The 14,077-nt window shown below is 33.9% G+C and overlaps 1 protein-coding gene across 1 annotated transcript in view; it reads left to right on the top strand.

Moving 5' to 3' along the window:
• COL25A1 (collagen type XXV alpha 1 chain) overlaps positions 1–14,077 on the top strand; it is a 422,098-nt gene that overhangs the window by 351,617 nt on the left and 56,404 nt on the right. Inside the window, exons 13-15 of the mRNA XM_023531414.1 lie at positions 5,566–5,619; positions 7,574–7,600; positions 9,966–10,010. Coding sequence (XP_023387182.1) covers positions 5,566–5,619; positions 7,574–7,600; positions 9,966–10,010 — 126 coding nt within the window. The remainder of the gene's footprint in view (positions 1–5,565; positions 5,620–7,573; positions 7,601–9,965; positions 10,011–14,077) is intronic.

The raw sequence follows: 14,077 nt of genomic DNA on the forward strand, positions 1-14,077 counted from the left end.
AATGGCATTTAATAGAAATGTAATACAAGCCCCAAATACAAGCTACATATATAAATTTGAATTTTGTAGGAACCGCATTAAAAAAGTAAAAAGATTTTATTTAACCCAGTGTATCTAAAACTGTCATTTTAGCATCATTAAATTACTATTTCAAGATTAATACTATTCCATTATTAATGAGATATTTTACATTCTTTTCTTTTCTTACTAAATCTTCAAAATTGTATTTTACACTTACATCCCGAAACTGTCCACATTTCTAGTTCTCAATAGCCACATGTGGTTAGTGGTACTGTATTGGACAACAGAGGTTTAAACTCCACTCATTTGCAAGATTTAGACCATATCACAGTCTTTATGGCATGAGAACAGTGGATCTGCAGCTCTAGACTGAAAGAGAAGTGAGAACATTGTCCAGGGAACAAATTGGGTCAAATGATGCAGGGTCAAGAACATTTTCCATGTAAATTCTAAACATATTGGTGCTAGACATCTGAGAAATAATGTGTATATCCAATGATGGGTAAATTACCAATTTTATGTTTATTCATTTTATTTGCTGCATGTAGGAATCTTAACTTGGACTACTCTAATTTCAGTTTGGCTCAATTTTTGGGTTTTGATTCCAACTTGTCTTTCTACTTTGTACTGTTTAGTACCAGGTCGTACATTTCTAAATGTGTTTTGACTATAACGTCACCAAAGATTTTGCTTCTTATTGAATGCGATGATTGACAATCTCCAGTATATAACGGGAATGTGTTTTAGATTTCAAATATGTATAGATAATGTATACAGAAGAAACTTCCCAAGGATGAGTAGATCTGCAGGCCAACACACACAAACTTATTAAAAAGATAGCAGAGCTAGACTGTATGTTGTGTCGACTGATCTCCCTTAAGTCAGACTTCTTAAGCCGAGGGTGTGTGTTCTTGGGAGTTCACACATGGGTGCAGGAGATAAAAAGAAAGGATTCTTCTAGGGCATTAACAATACTTGAAAGTTGGGGCTAGGATTCTTATTTTATATTACTGTGTGCTAAAATGCTATATTTTAAAATAAATTTCAAGGCAAAATATGTTAGTTATTTTGTACCTTCCACCTTCACCCAAGTTCATGTTCATATTCATTTGCCATTAGGGGACTAGAATGAAAAACTAAACTGGACCAGAGAGAGAGAATACATATGAATAGAGAGCAGAAACCCCATTTTCCTGACTCTTTCCCAAACAGTTATATCTGAAGTCCCTGTTGAGTGCCTCACTGCTTTCAAAGAATCCTCCTCTACCAAGTGTTGTTTATCCAATTGCTGCCAAAGCCTCTGAGGCCCTGAAGGCTCATAAAGGGACAGCTGCTCTCCACCATGACTGCCTGCAAAAGAAGAATGACTAAGGCCAGGCCTGTTCGCCACTCGAGCCATTGAGATCCTTCAGCGTGCTGTCACTGTCAGGAAGAAAGGCCCTGTACACCAGTGTTTTAGAGAGATCTCAGTGACCAATATTGCCCGTTTTTAAGTTGCATATATGAGCCAACACCACCAACTCCAGAGGTAGGAGAGCAACCTTAAGACTAATGCCATGTTATGCTCAACACCATACTTCATCCGCTGCTGGTCCATGTTCCTTGTAGTTATTTTCCTCTTCTGTTTGGACGATCTCTTTAAGAAAATGTAGTACAGAAAGAAAACAAATCTGATTTTGACAAGTGAATGTAGAATTATAATATGCTAAAAATTTTCAGCTACGACTGATTTTAAATTCCCATTGTCAGAATGGAAAACAATTGTGATTAAGTGATGGTGAGCAGTATTACTACTAAATGACCTATTTTTCTTTAGCACTCAATTTTATAAGAAAACTGCTTTCCTTTCTATCTTGAAGTATTCTTTCAAATTGCCCCTGAATACCTAAAATAATTGTAAAAGCCTCTGGCAATGTTTTAAACAGTGTTTGGTTTTTAAAAGAAAAAAAAAAAGGAAGGAAGATAGAAAAGAAAGCTGCGAGCCATCCTTCTTAAAAGTCAGTTCAACTTATTTTTAGCTTGGATATGCAAATCATCAGTTGGGAGTAATACACTGGGAATAGCCTTAGAATTTAAGGTATAGTGGAAAGATCCCATCAATCTATCTGTAGTTAAGATGTTAGCTACTGTTTTTCTTTATTACCGTCTTTGAAATGTTCCTCAGAGTAGTGAATGTGAACTGCATTCAGATATAGATGGATGGATTACCCAACAAAAAAGACTAGCTCTCCACACACCAAATCTAATTCCCCTTTTATTTGTCTATACTTTTCAGATATTTTCTTTATACGTACATTTTTACTACATTATGTAATGCAATATCATTGTAACTTTATTTGAAGAGGCCTCATAATTATATTTTGTCCTTATATACCAGAAAAGATGAATATACTATATGACATGTGATTAATTCTTCATTAAGACTTGCCTTTGATTTCTATTTATTATACCTTTTACTTTGTGAAGGTCAAGAAAACTTTGCTCAAAGAAAAAGTTCTATGACTTCAATTAGATGTCCTCAAGTTATTTTTCTATATATCTTTTTTCTCACTCAAAAATAAGCTCTTTTGGCACAGGCATCTGTCATGTCTATTATCTTCATAATGAAATACTCAGTCCAGAGTAGAACATATAGTAAATTTTTACTCAATTCAGTTTTGTTGAATGGATTAATGTCTTCTAGTATTCTATAGCTTGGCCTTGGTACCCAGAGTTGTATAGCATTTTTTCTTTAACTTTTCTTTCTCACAACCTGGAAAACTAAGTTTGGATAATAACAGAATGTTCCATAACCTCCCAATCTAAGTTTGAATGTAATTTTCTTCACATAATTTATTAGAAAGGTAAAATGCTATAAATCACTTTCCCTTCTTTCTATCCTCCTTTGATTCATTCAAGAAACAGCTTATTCACTTTTTGCTTTAAAATTTTGTGAGATATCTATTTAAATTATAAGTACATGAAAAATATTTACCCTTACAAGTGATAAATGTAAAACTGAATAACTCTCATTTGTGCTTTTTTAAATAGACACAAAAATAGTTAAGATTGTGATATCTAGTACTGATGAAATTGTGAAAAAGTAACAGAGTATGTGTCTATGTATCAGATAAAACTCAAAACTCTTTTGGAAAGCAATTAAGAAATATTTATAGAGGTGTTTGTTTTAGTTTATCCTTAATAGCAAAAAATGGAAACAACCTAAATATTCAACAATTTAGAACAGATTAAACAAATAATCAAACCTGACTTTGACAGATGATAAACTACTCATAAGACAATCATGAATACTGTGTGAAAACAAATGTGTTGTATAAAATAATAAACTGGATGTCAGAGTGTGTAATTAGCTTACAATTGCTTGAAAATATGTAAGTATAAATAAAAAGGTAGAAAGAAACAGGACAAAATGAACAAAAATTAATATAAGGTGACGGAATTATGGGCGCAATTTTTTGTTTCCTTTAAAAGATTATTTAAACAATATATAAAATCAAAGAAAAAAGAGATCAAGTTTTAGTCCTTCAGTGTTCATATATCAAGGAAGACGTTATGCAGATACCTAAGCGTCGTTTCTCTTCCTTACTTCAAAATCTCAGCATGTATTTTGTCCAGTTCCAGGGACTTAACCATTTTTTTTTATTAATATTATTCTGGCTACCATGGTTATTCTTTGAAAGTCTAAACAAAGTTTGTATTGTTTCTTGGCAGCATCTCTTATTTCCATTAAACCATGAGTTATGACATTAGTGCATCCTGTTGGAGAGTCTTTGAAGAAAGCAATCTTGATAGCTCTTTTTCTGGTTGCACAGTAAAATGATAGTCCTCTTTTGGAGTGTATTCTATTTCCAAGTTCTTACCCTTTGTGATGTACAAAAGACCTATCAAAATTTTCCTATAATGGTTATCGTTATTCCAAGGCTACATTTTTGCCATTTTGCCAATGAAAGTACAAGGGTTACAATTATAGTGTAACTTTATATATGAAGCAGAATTTCTTCCAGGAAGTTAAGACTTTCACAATTATAATAATCCAATATAATAGTAAAACATTTTTTGTTTTTCCAGAAATACACTGTAAGCTTTACATTCATTAGTTTATCTGGTAGATAGAGGTAAATAAATCATCTTTATATGTAATGTTCAATCCAGGTTTCTATATATTCTAAAAGGTCATTTATAAATGAGGACTATAAACCAAATGATAATGAGGATAGAAATACTCATCAGATACTCTCTCCCAATTTCTGGATGTATTCATTCATTCATTCAGCAGTGCATTACATTGTTAAGATCACAACCTCTTAAACCCAATCATGAGAGTTCAAATCTTGGCTAGAGTTACATAAATCTAAAAAATTACTTAACCTTTCTGTGCCTTAATTTTTTCATCTGTTAAGTAGAGATAAAGATAGTACTCACCTCATAGAAATTTGTGAGAATTAAGTGAGTTAATAAATGTAAAGTTCCTGGCACTTAAAAATGTTCCTATTAATATTAATATACAGGTTTTTATATATGTACATTAATATTTAATAATATGCTGAGAATATAAATATAAAAATGGCATAATCCCTGCCCTTTAGGTGACTTAGAAAACATACTTAAAAATCAGCTAAGTTTGCTGTGAATCTGAAATTAATTTAATAATAAAATGTTTAAAAAAACAAAAAAAGCACAACTTAACTACCCTCAGTGGAAGAAAAAAGTTGTCCATTAGTTGGAGCACACAGTAAAAGTTTTGGGGAATGTTTTGAAATGAAAATGAAATTCTAATTGATATAAGTTCAAGCTACATGGAAGCACTGAGAGTTAGAGTATTTTTCCTTTGTCTCAGGGCCTTTCAAGGTACTTCTCTTTGGAAAACAGTGGCTGATTCAGAGTCTAGACTGGTATATATCATCATCTTTCTGAAATGGGACACTTTCTAACCTACTAACCATCACCTTTTTCCCAAATGCCTATCACTCAAGTCTGAGTGTTTTACTCTAGTTATTTTTACAGTGAAACTGGAAAGAGAAAACATAGCCAGTTTTACTTTTTATTTTCATGTCAAATGTGTCTAAATGAATTAAGTAGGTGTTCAAAGATGTGTGTGTTCTTCAAGATTTAGATTTGGAAATGCTCATTTGATTAAGTCTAATAAATATAATGATTTAGTCTATTTTTTCCTGAGCTGATGAATCACTTGAAAGTTCTCCATCAGGAGAACCTTATTTTTCCAGATGACTTTTACTCATTTGACAGATATTTACTTGATGCCTACAATGTCCTCAGTACCATCCTAGATATTCATTTCATCTTGGTCAGCTGCTGCAACTTTCTTAATGAAGAAAAGACTGAACAAAGGAAATCAGCCCTGTTTTATCCTCGGTTCCCAGTACATAGAATTTTGAACCAAATAAGCTAACTTGTATTTACACTAGTAGACACTTATTTTCTGTCTACTTCTAGAGCATTATTGGATGGCCGTATCTTCTAATGATCTACATAATGTACTGATTTTGTCTGTTTTATTTAGTAGTATCTATTTTTTATTTTGAGGGTGAACCTGGGTTGCCTGGAGCAGTAGGACAAAATGGAATACCAGGGCCGAAGGTAAGTACAAATAAAACCAAGCAGAATCATTTTAGACATTACTTTTCATGAAATCATAAGCTATTACAATTTTTTAAAATATCCCACTGATTTCACTTGGATGGAATTTTTTATCAATATTATAATATGCTATAGCACAGAACTTTGTGGCTGATGAATAAATTATGTTTGTGATTCTTGTTAATATTACAAATGCAAAAAAATATAGGATACGATTGTCAAAAATCTATATTCTGAGATACTTAAATAACGTGAAAATTCATGTTTCAAAAACAATATTATCATTTGCCATTTAATATGAACATATTAAAATGTACACCATGTACATACTGCCTAAAATTTGCATAATTTTTACAACACTTACTAAAGATGATGTTCACAGTGCCACTATGCCTTTTCCTCAAGATTTGGCCACCTTTGGCACTTATACAACATAACCAGTTATTCAGATGAAGAACAGAATAAAGATGTGGCATGTTTAAAATTTAAAAATCAATGTAGTTAGTTACTAAATGGGGAAAAAAATGTAATGATTTTTTGGGAGATATTACAAGTTTTCTTTGTTTCTTGATGAACAAATGAATCTGTTAAATATAAAAAGATTGGTGACAGTTTAGTTTAAACCAAACAGGCAGACAAATTCCAAATCCTTTGATGAGTGAACATCCCTTGAAGTACAAAACTAATGTCTAATCCTGTCAGCTGTGCTGGTATTTATCCATACCCACAGATGCCTGTCAGCTGATTTTCCAGATCACATTGCTATTGACAGGCACCTAGGACAGACTTAAAATTTATAGACCTGTCCTGAGTCTTGCTGGAGAGGAAAGAAATATTCCTTCTGGTACTACGGGCTTTGTCCTGTTTTTTCCCCCTCTCTTGTTTCACACTAAAATGCCAAATGATAGGAGTTAATACTTAATGCATGTTCTCAGTGCTATTCTTCTGTTGCCTAGCAACCATCAGGATGGATGTTGAGCACTGAAAGGTGGCCAGAAATTCAGAAAGCCAAAGGGTCAGGCTGACTTCCAGTGAATGAAAAGGCTTGCCTCCAAACTGACTTCTGGAGTGGGTTTTAATGTTAAAAAACACAATAATTACCTTAAGCCATTTTTTAAAAAGTAGTTGATCTCATGGAAACACTCATGCTTTTCATAAAGGAAAAATTATCATAATGTGTATAATTTACTTTAGAACTCTCTCACTCCATCCTTGCTCCTTTCCTTGGGTGAAGTGAAAACGAGATTCTCTTTAGAGGACAATTTTTCATTTCCTAGTCATGATTTTGAGCAATGACATTCTCCTAATCTCACTTTGATTCTGCCCGATTCTAGTTCCTTTCCTGAACGTACCAATGTCTCCTAAAATACACCTGATTTGGGACATGCTGTTTACCAGCAGGTTAAAGTGTTCATGACATTGTGTAGGGTCCAAGTTCAGGACTGTGTTTATGGTCATGTTAGGAGAAGACAGATTGGGGAACTACACTGGGACTCCAGAACCCAGAAATGAGCCATGCACCAGAGGCTATTTTGAGGACGACTTCATGGAAGGATGTGCTAGCCCACCTTACTGCTTCTGAGTTTGGAAAGAATAAAATGTCCTAGACTAAGAAGCTACCCAGGATGTTAAATTGCCACCACATTGTTCTCCTTAAGGCTCCAAAATGATTTAAGGTTCCAAAATGATTTAAGGTAGATAATCTTAAATACTTTTCTTTAGTCCTCTAAAAGCAGAGAATTAAGATTACATTTGATATTGATATCTATACCCAGTTCTCTAGGAAATGCATCTTACTGTTTGTTTTCATACAGCAACTACAAATTGCCAAAAAAGAAAGGGGTCATGCGATTTACCTACCATGTTCAATATCTGATTTCGTTTGGTGTTGCTTAATTAGGTGTTAAATAATTTGTCGTTCAATCTTTGTTTTTTGGATTTTTTTTTTGCCCAGGGAGAACCTGGAGAACAAGGAGAAAAGGTGAGAATGATTCTGCCTGCATTTATCTTCCCCCTTCCTCCCCACCTAAGAGGTACCAAACTAAACTGTCAATAAGTGGACAGATAGATAGATATAGGTATAAATGTAATAACCACTGATTTTTTCCAAACTTAAGTAGTGGAAGGAGAAAATTACATAGTTCTTATGTATGGACAGAAGTTTGTGTATAAAGGTTTAAAGGAATGGAGGGAAAAGATGCAAATTTAAACATTCTATGTCTGGCTTTTAAATGGCTTTGAAAAATCCCTGGGCCTGCAAAATTTCTGTTCTCTCTATTGGCTGATGCCACTCTAGTACTTTTCTAAGCATCTACATCTCTCTACTGCTACTTAGGTCACTAAGTTAAAGGATTACAGATGTTTACTCACAGCAAAAATACTGACTGTTGCCCCACAAAGAATTCCCATAAGAACCAAAAAGAGAAACAAAAGAAGAGACTGCCATGTGTTAAATTTTTCTTACCTGTCCTTCCTTACTACCTTTGGGTATGTTCTGATTATTTTTAGACTCTCAGTATATACTGTAATGCTAATTTTCCTGGTTCTCATACTATTTACTTTAATAGTGTTTGAGAAATGTGCTGTCTGCATAGGAAACTACCAAGATACTACATAATGCTTTTTGTAAGTGATCAAATCTTTCTGATAAATCAATATTATCCCCTCTGATCTCCAAAGAAGTGTATATAAAGATCCAGTGAACTTCTTGAATATAACTGTAATTTTTGGCATTGTAAAACAAACAGAAAAAAAGACATTTATTTAAATGGAAGGAGAGCAAATTAGTGGGGACAAGTCAGTCAGACCCTTCATTTTATGACCACTCTGAGGCAGTCTTCCTAATAAGAAAGTTTGTTCCTTGTTTTGTTTTTTAATAAAAAGATTTTCAAGCAATTTTTTTAAAGTATGCTACTAGGCTGCTATCAAAGTTCCTTTTTATAACAGATACCAATACATTTACTTGGCATCCAACCAGTTCGTGGTAATTAACTTGAAATTAATAAATTAGTCGTCAGATGACTCTTTTGTGTAGAAATTAAGGAAGGAGAAGGAGCAGTGCCAGTACCATTCCAGGGTTCATTGTAAAGCCTTGCAGACTCCCAGGGCTGCTGTGGGGTGTCCACCACCAGAGACAAATGCCCTAGCAAGTTAGCTTGATGCCTACGGAAACAAGAAAAGAAAATAGAGAGAAATGAATATCTCCCTCCCTTGCCACTCCTCCTTCTCGCAAGGAAACTAGTATCAATCGTTTCTTATTTTAAGGAAATTTTTAAATGATATAAAAGTGACCTCTTGTGAAGCTAGACAGTAGGGCATCCCAGCTTATAGAATGTAAGAACAATAATGCATTGTTTTTTCTACCTGCTGTCATTAACAGTTTATGTGTCAGATGCTGTCCTAGTTGCCTTACACACAATATATTGATTATTTCTTATGACCTCATAAAATATTCTTGCCCTTGTTTTACATATGATAAATTTGATGGAAAGAGAATTTCGTTTGCCCAGTAGGTGTTGGAGTTGGGCTCAGTCTCTCTGGCTCCAAATCTATGATGTTTTCACCAAACGTGCTATAAGACTTAAACTGAAGAATTTAGAATTTAAAGAAGCAAAGCGTAGGTTGTAAACGAATGACTTTTTTTCCAATGCATTGCTTTGTCAGTAAAAAGGAGATGTCAGTAAGGGAATAGACATAGGAAATTCCAGAAATAACCAAAGAAGCATAAACTCCCTAATTTATTTTACTACGATTTAAAAAAAAAAAAGCAGTTTTCCATTAAAATATAAAACATTCATTTCACAAATGCAAAACATGTAGGCACAGATAAGTCAAATATTCAGGGCACAGGTTTTGAGGGATGGGTCATGTACTTTGAAGCTCTGGAGATTTGAGATGGGCTTAAGAAAGGAGTAGGATTTATATGGATAGAAGGGCTCCAGGTGTCAGGAGTGACATGAGGAAGGACACAGAGGCGGTGAGGCACATGGCATACTGAGGGAATGGTCTGGAGAAAGTCTTTGTTACAGTGGAGCTTTGAGCAGAAGAGAAGGATAGAGTTAAGGAGGCTCTAAGTGCCAGGATAAGCTGTTAGAAATCAGAGAAATTGTCGCTTTCTGTTAATATCATGGAATAGTTTTAAACTGTTCAACCTCGTTCATTGTAATATGTATTTGGACTGGTGATAACAGGCAGCTGCTCGGGTAAAAGTACACTAGCTGTGTAGACCACTTACAACAGATTTTAATGTATAGTGCTTATGAAAGAAAACTTAAAATAATGGAAAATACTCTTTGTGTAACATCGCCAATATATTTTACATGTATTGCTTTTTTCCCCCTTCTTAGGGAGATGCTGGAGAGAGTGGCCCCAAAGGTGACACAGGCGAAAAGGTACAATGTTGTGAAATATAGAATAGTATATATATATGAGCAAGAAAGTTTATTCTGTATATATGATAATGGGAGATTTTGAGAGAGGTAAATGAATGATATAGTAGCTTGCTATGACAAGGTCAGAGATAATTCTACAAGTTTAGAAAACATTTAAATATTTAATTTATAAAAGGTGATTATTCCACTATTCCATTTTGAAAATTATTATAGTACAGATTGATAATGGTTAGTCCTAAAAACACACTCATTAAATAAAGAGAAAATTATTTTTCTCGTTCTTATAAATATAAATATGGCATGGTAGTAGAAACGAATTAATTTCATCAGGTAGCAACTGTGTTTGTATTTGAAGAGCAGCCTGAAAGTTAGAGTGAACTCTCAGTTTCTTGTATACCAGGGTTTCCCAACCTCAGCACTATTGACATGTAGGACCAGAGAATTGTTGTGGGCACTGTCAGATGTTTAGCATTACTCCTGGTCTTTACCCACTACGTGCTAGTAGCACCCTTGAGTTGTGACAATCAAACCTATCTCAAGACATTGCCAAATGTCCTCTGAGGGACAAAATTACTCCTAGTTGAGAACCACTGCTATAGATCCATTCTATTTAACCATAAAATTTAAGTATTATGCTGAAATCAGATATGTCATGAATATGTTTAATATTAATGAGACCGATGATATACATCCATTTCTCTCAAAGTCAAAAATTTCAAACCCCAGATATATAAATCTGGATGTTATATTTAACTTTCTTGTTTTTCTTAGAAGCAGAAATTAACAAAATTTCCTTATAAATGGCCAAAAAATAAATAGTTTAGGTTTTATGGGCCATATGGTCTCTGTCACAGCAATTCAACTCTGTCATAGTGTGACAGCACCCATAGACAATACGTACACAAATGAGGGTGGCTGTATCCTATAAAACTGTATTTTGGGGCACTGAGATTTTAATTTTGTATAATTTTCATGTGTTGTGAAAATGTTGTTCTTTTGATATATATTTTTTTAACCATTGAAAGTGTAAAAACCATTCTTAGTTCACGGGCCACACAGATACAAGTGGGTAGCTGATCTGACCCATAGACCATAATTGCCAACCTCTGCTTAAAGAAGGAAAATCTTCTAAACTGAGAGCAGTTTCTTCAACTTAAAAAATTTTATGCCAGGTCTGAACTATGCCCATGCGAACTTATGTAGTTAATTTTATGCTTTAGTAGATGTATTTTTAAAGCTTCATTTTTGGAATGTAGGCCAATAATTGTTTCTTTAATCACACATTTTTAAAATTTAATTTTCCAATAGTAAAGCAACTTTTTTCCTTTGAAAAGACCAAGTTCTTCTCTAAGGAATACTGTTCTTATTTTTTATATTAATGCAAATCATTTACCATGCCGAGTCACACATAGTAAACTCTCAATAAACGTTAGCTTTCTTACCACATGGAAATTGAAATCAACTAGATTGGTTGTTTTTCTTTTTTATCAAAAGATTTTATTAGTCAACTGAAATTAAGTACAAGAAATGCTTCAGTTAAACCGGAAATCATATCTATAAACTTTCAATGGGTCTAAACAGGGAATTGTAAATAGGAACCTGTAACATATAATATGTAATCTGACCTGTAGCATTCACCGCCGAGAATGCTGTAATTGGAATATAATTTTTGATGTGTTTTTTTAAACATTTCCTGCTTCTGTCACATAATTTATTTCCAGTATGTTTGAAACACTCTTCTCATGGCCTTTGGTTTTCAGTATGTGAAACTCATTCATCGTTTACCAAGTTCGAGATGTAAAATCAAAAATGTTTCTTTTCTGCCATTGATGTAGTAAATTACGTCATTGACTGATTCACTTTAATAAGATTTTTTTTTCCTTTTGATCCAACTCAGTGCCTTTGGATGGTAAAGCAATCTAAGCCTTTCCAGACTGGTCATCTGGAAACACTATGGAACTGTAAAAACCACTAGGCTGGATTTCTCCGTGGCCAGCAAGTACCATGCACTCTAGGTTTAAGAATAGCCTGCCAGAGACTGATTTCAATCATGTGTAGAGTTACTGTGGAAGGGTTATGTTCTGCTCTTCCAAGTGCTGATTCCACCAACAAATGTAGAAATGGATTTCTTATCTATTTCACCTCCCACTTGAAAGTAGTTGTTCGTGGAGTACACTGAATGGTTTGATCATGCCACTGTTGTAGTCACAATTTTATCTGTTGATTCAGAAGCTCCACCTTGACTTTCTTGGTATTACCTATCTTGATATTACCTTCATTTCCTCTGCTCCCTCATCTCCATTCTTATAAATATACGGCCGTATTAGAGTATGCCTATATAGCATCTTTGAATTGCATCCTCTGAGCCTTTACGGAAGGCACACCTATATTTAGAACCACCAATCAAACTGTTTTCTTTTTTTAAAATCACATGGTGAAGGGCTATCTCAGTGGGCACTCCCACCCCAATCAATGCAGGGCCCTCTCTAACTTAGCACATGTGATTCCCTTAGCGTAGAGCACTCTTGTTCTCTGTCCACCTCCACCGCCGCCTTTTAATTCTATTCTTCAGTCCACTGAAACCTGAATTTATATCATTTCCTTGGGGCAGCCTCTGAATCGGGTAGGTTACCTATGATATGCTTCCATAGCCCTCTGTACTATCTCTTTCATAACCCATATCACAATTTATTGTAATTCTTTGTTTAATTGGGCATTCAGCTCACTGGAAAAGAAAAAAATGAACAAATAAACAAAAAAACTATATGATACCAACCGTTCTATTTCCAGCACCAATCTAAGTTCCTAGCATAAACTTGGAAGATAATAAATAGTTATCGAATGAAAAATCTTAAAGTTTTTTTACTTTCAACTGTTTTTTTATTTTTACTGAATGGTAGAATTTTTTCCTGTATTGTGCATTTGCTTATCATGTTTTTTGTGCATATATAGTGATACAGAATTTCTCAAACATGAGAAGCTCTTCTTCTCCCATATTTTTTAAATGTAAAGAAAAAGGAAAAAAGTGTCTTCCATGCTTTCAATCAGTAATATTTTTGGATATGCGTACAAGTAAATGATTATCATATGCACAGGACAAAGGTGGAGATTACAGCTGTGTTGTCTCCCAGCTCCTAGCATCCCTGTATCCAGAACATGGCTGGCACAGAATCGGTGCCCAGTAAATATTTAGTGAACAAATTAATGAATAATAGAAGTGTGACCACATTCATTTTATATGCCACATAGACTTTGTTAACACATACATATAATTATATACCGAGTTTTGTGTTTAAAAAGAACCACCAAAAACAGAACTCTCTATGCTTGAATGATAAGCAGTAAAGTCGAATTCATTTACCTCAAGCATCTTCTCAAAGTGTTTTCCCCATTTATGACTTACCCTTTGAAACCTTTTATTTCCAAACCAACTGATTTATGAAGCTAAGAGTGTACTTAAGACACGGTGGTTTGTTTCTCACTTTAATCCTGTATTCCTTTTCACTGTTAGAGGAATGAGGATTATAAACACTGTTTTATTTCCACTACTTGCAGCATTATCCCTTAAAATGTTTAACTTATGAATGTTCTCTAGCAGTTGCCTTGCCACTTAAAAGTTATAAAAGTTCTTTGAGATTTCACAGTTCTAATTTTTTTAAAAGAGATTTAAAATGTCACTCATAGTTGTCCATCAAATGAAATTACTCCAATTTCTACAAATAAATCAGCCTTTCAGAAGACTGTTTTTTTGTTCTGTCCACTTGCCGTGAGAACTAAATCTAGTCTTTTTCTCATTAGTGCATTGTCTAGCCACTTTCCATTAAAACACTGGGAAAAAAAGTTTTTAAACTACGGTTAATACAAGCAACTTCCTTTTATTTACAAGTTTACTACATACAACCTTATGTCTTGTTGTCAAAATAAAATAAACCAATAATTATTTTCCGATTACAATAAAAAGAACGTGGCAATAGAATTTAGGAAGTCCAAAATTCACTTAGCCTCTTAGTTGCTTCAATTTCCTCATCTATTAAATGGAAACAGTAATATCTACCCTATCTCTCGGG

This window comes from Pteropus vampyrus, unplaced genomic scaffold, assembly GCF_000151845.1.
Source record: "Pteropus vampyrus isolate Shadow unplaced genomic scaffold, Pvam_2.0 Scaffold67, whole genome shotgun sequence".
NCBI lineage: Eukaryota > Metazoa > Chordata > Mammalia > Chiroptera > Pteropodidae > Pteropus > Pteropus vampyrus.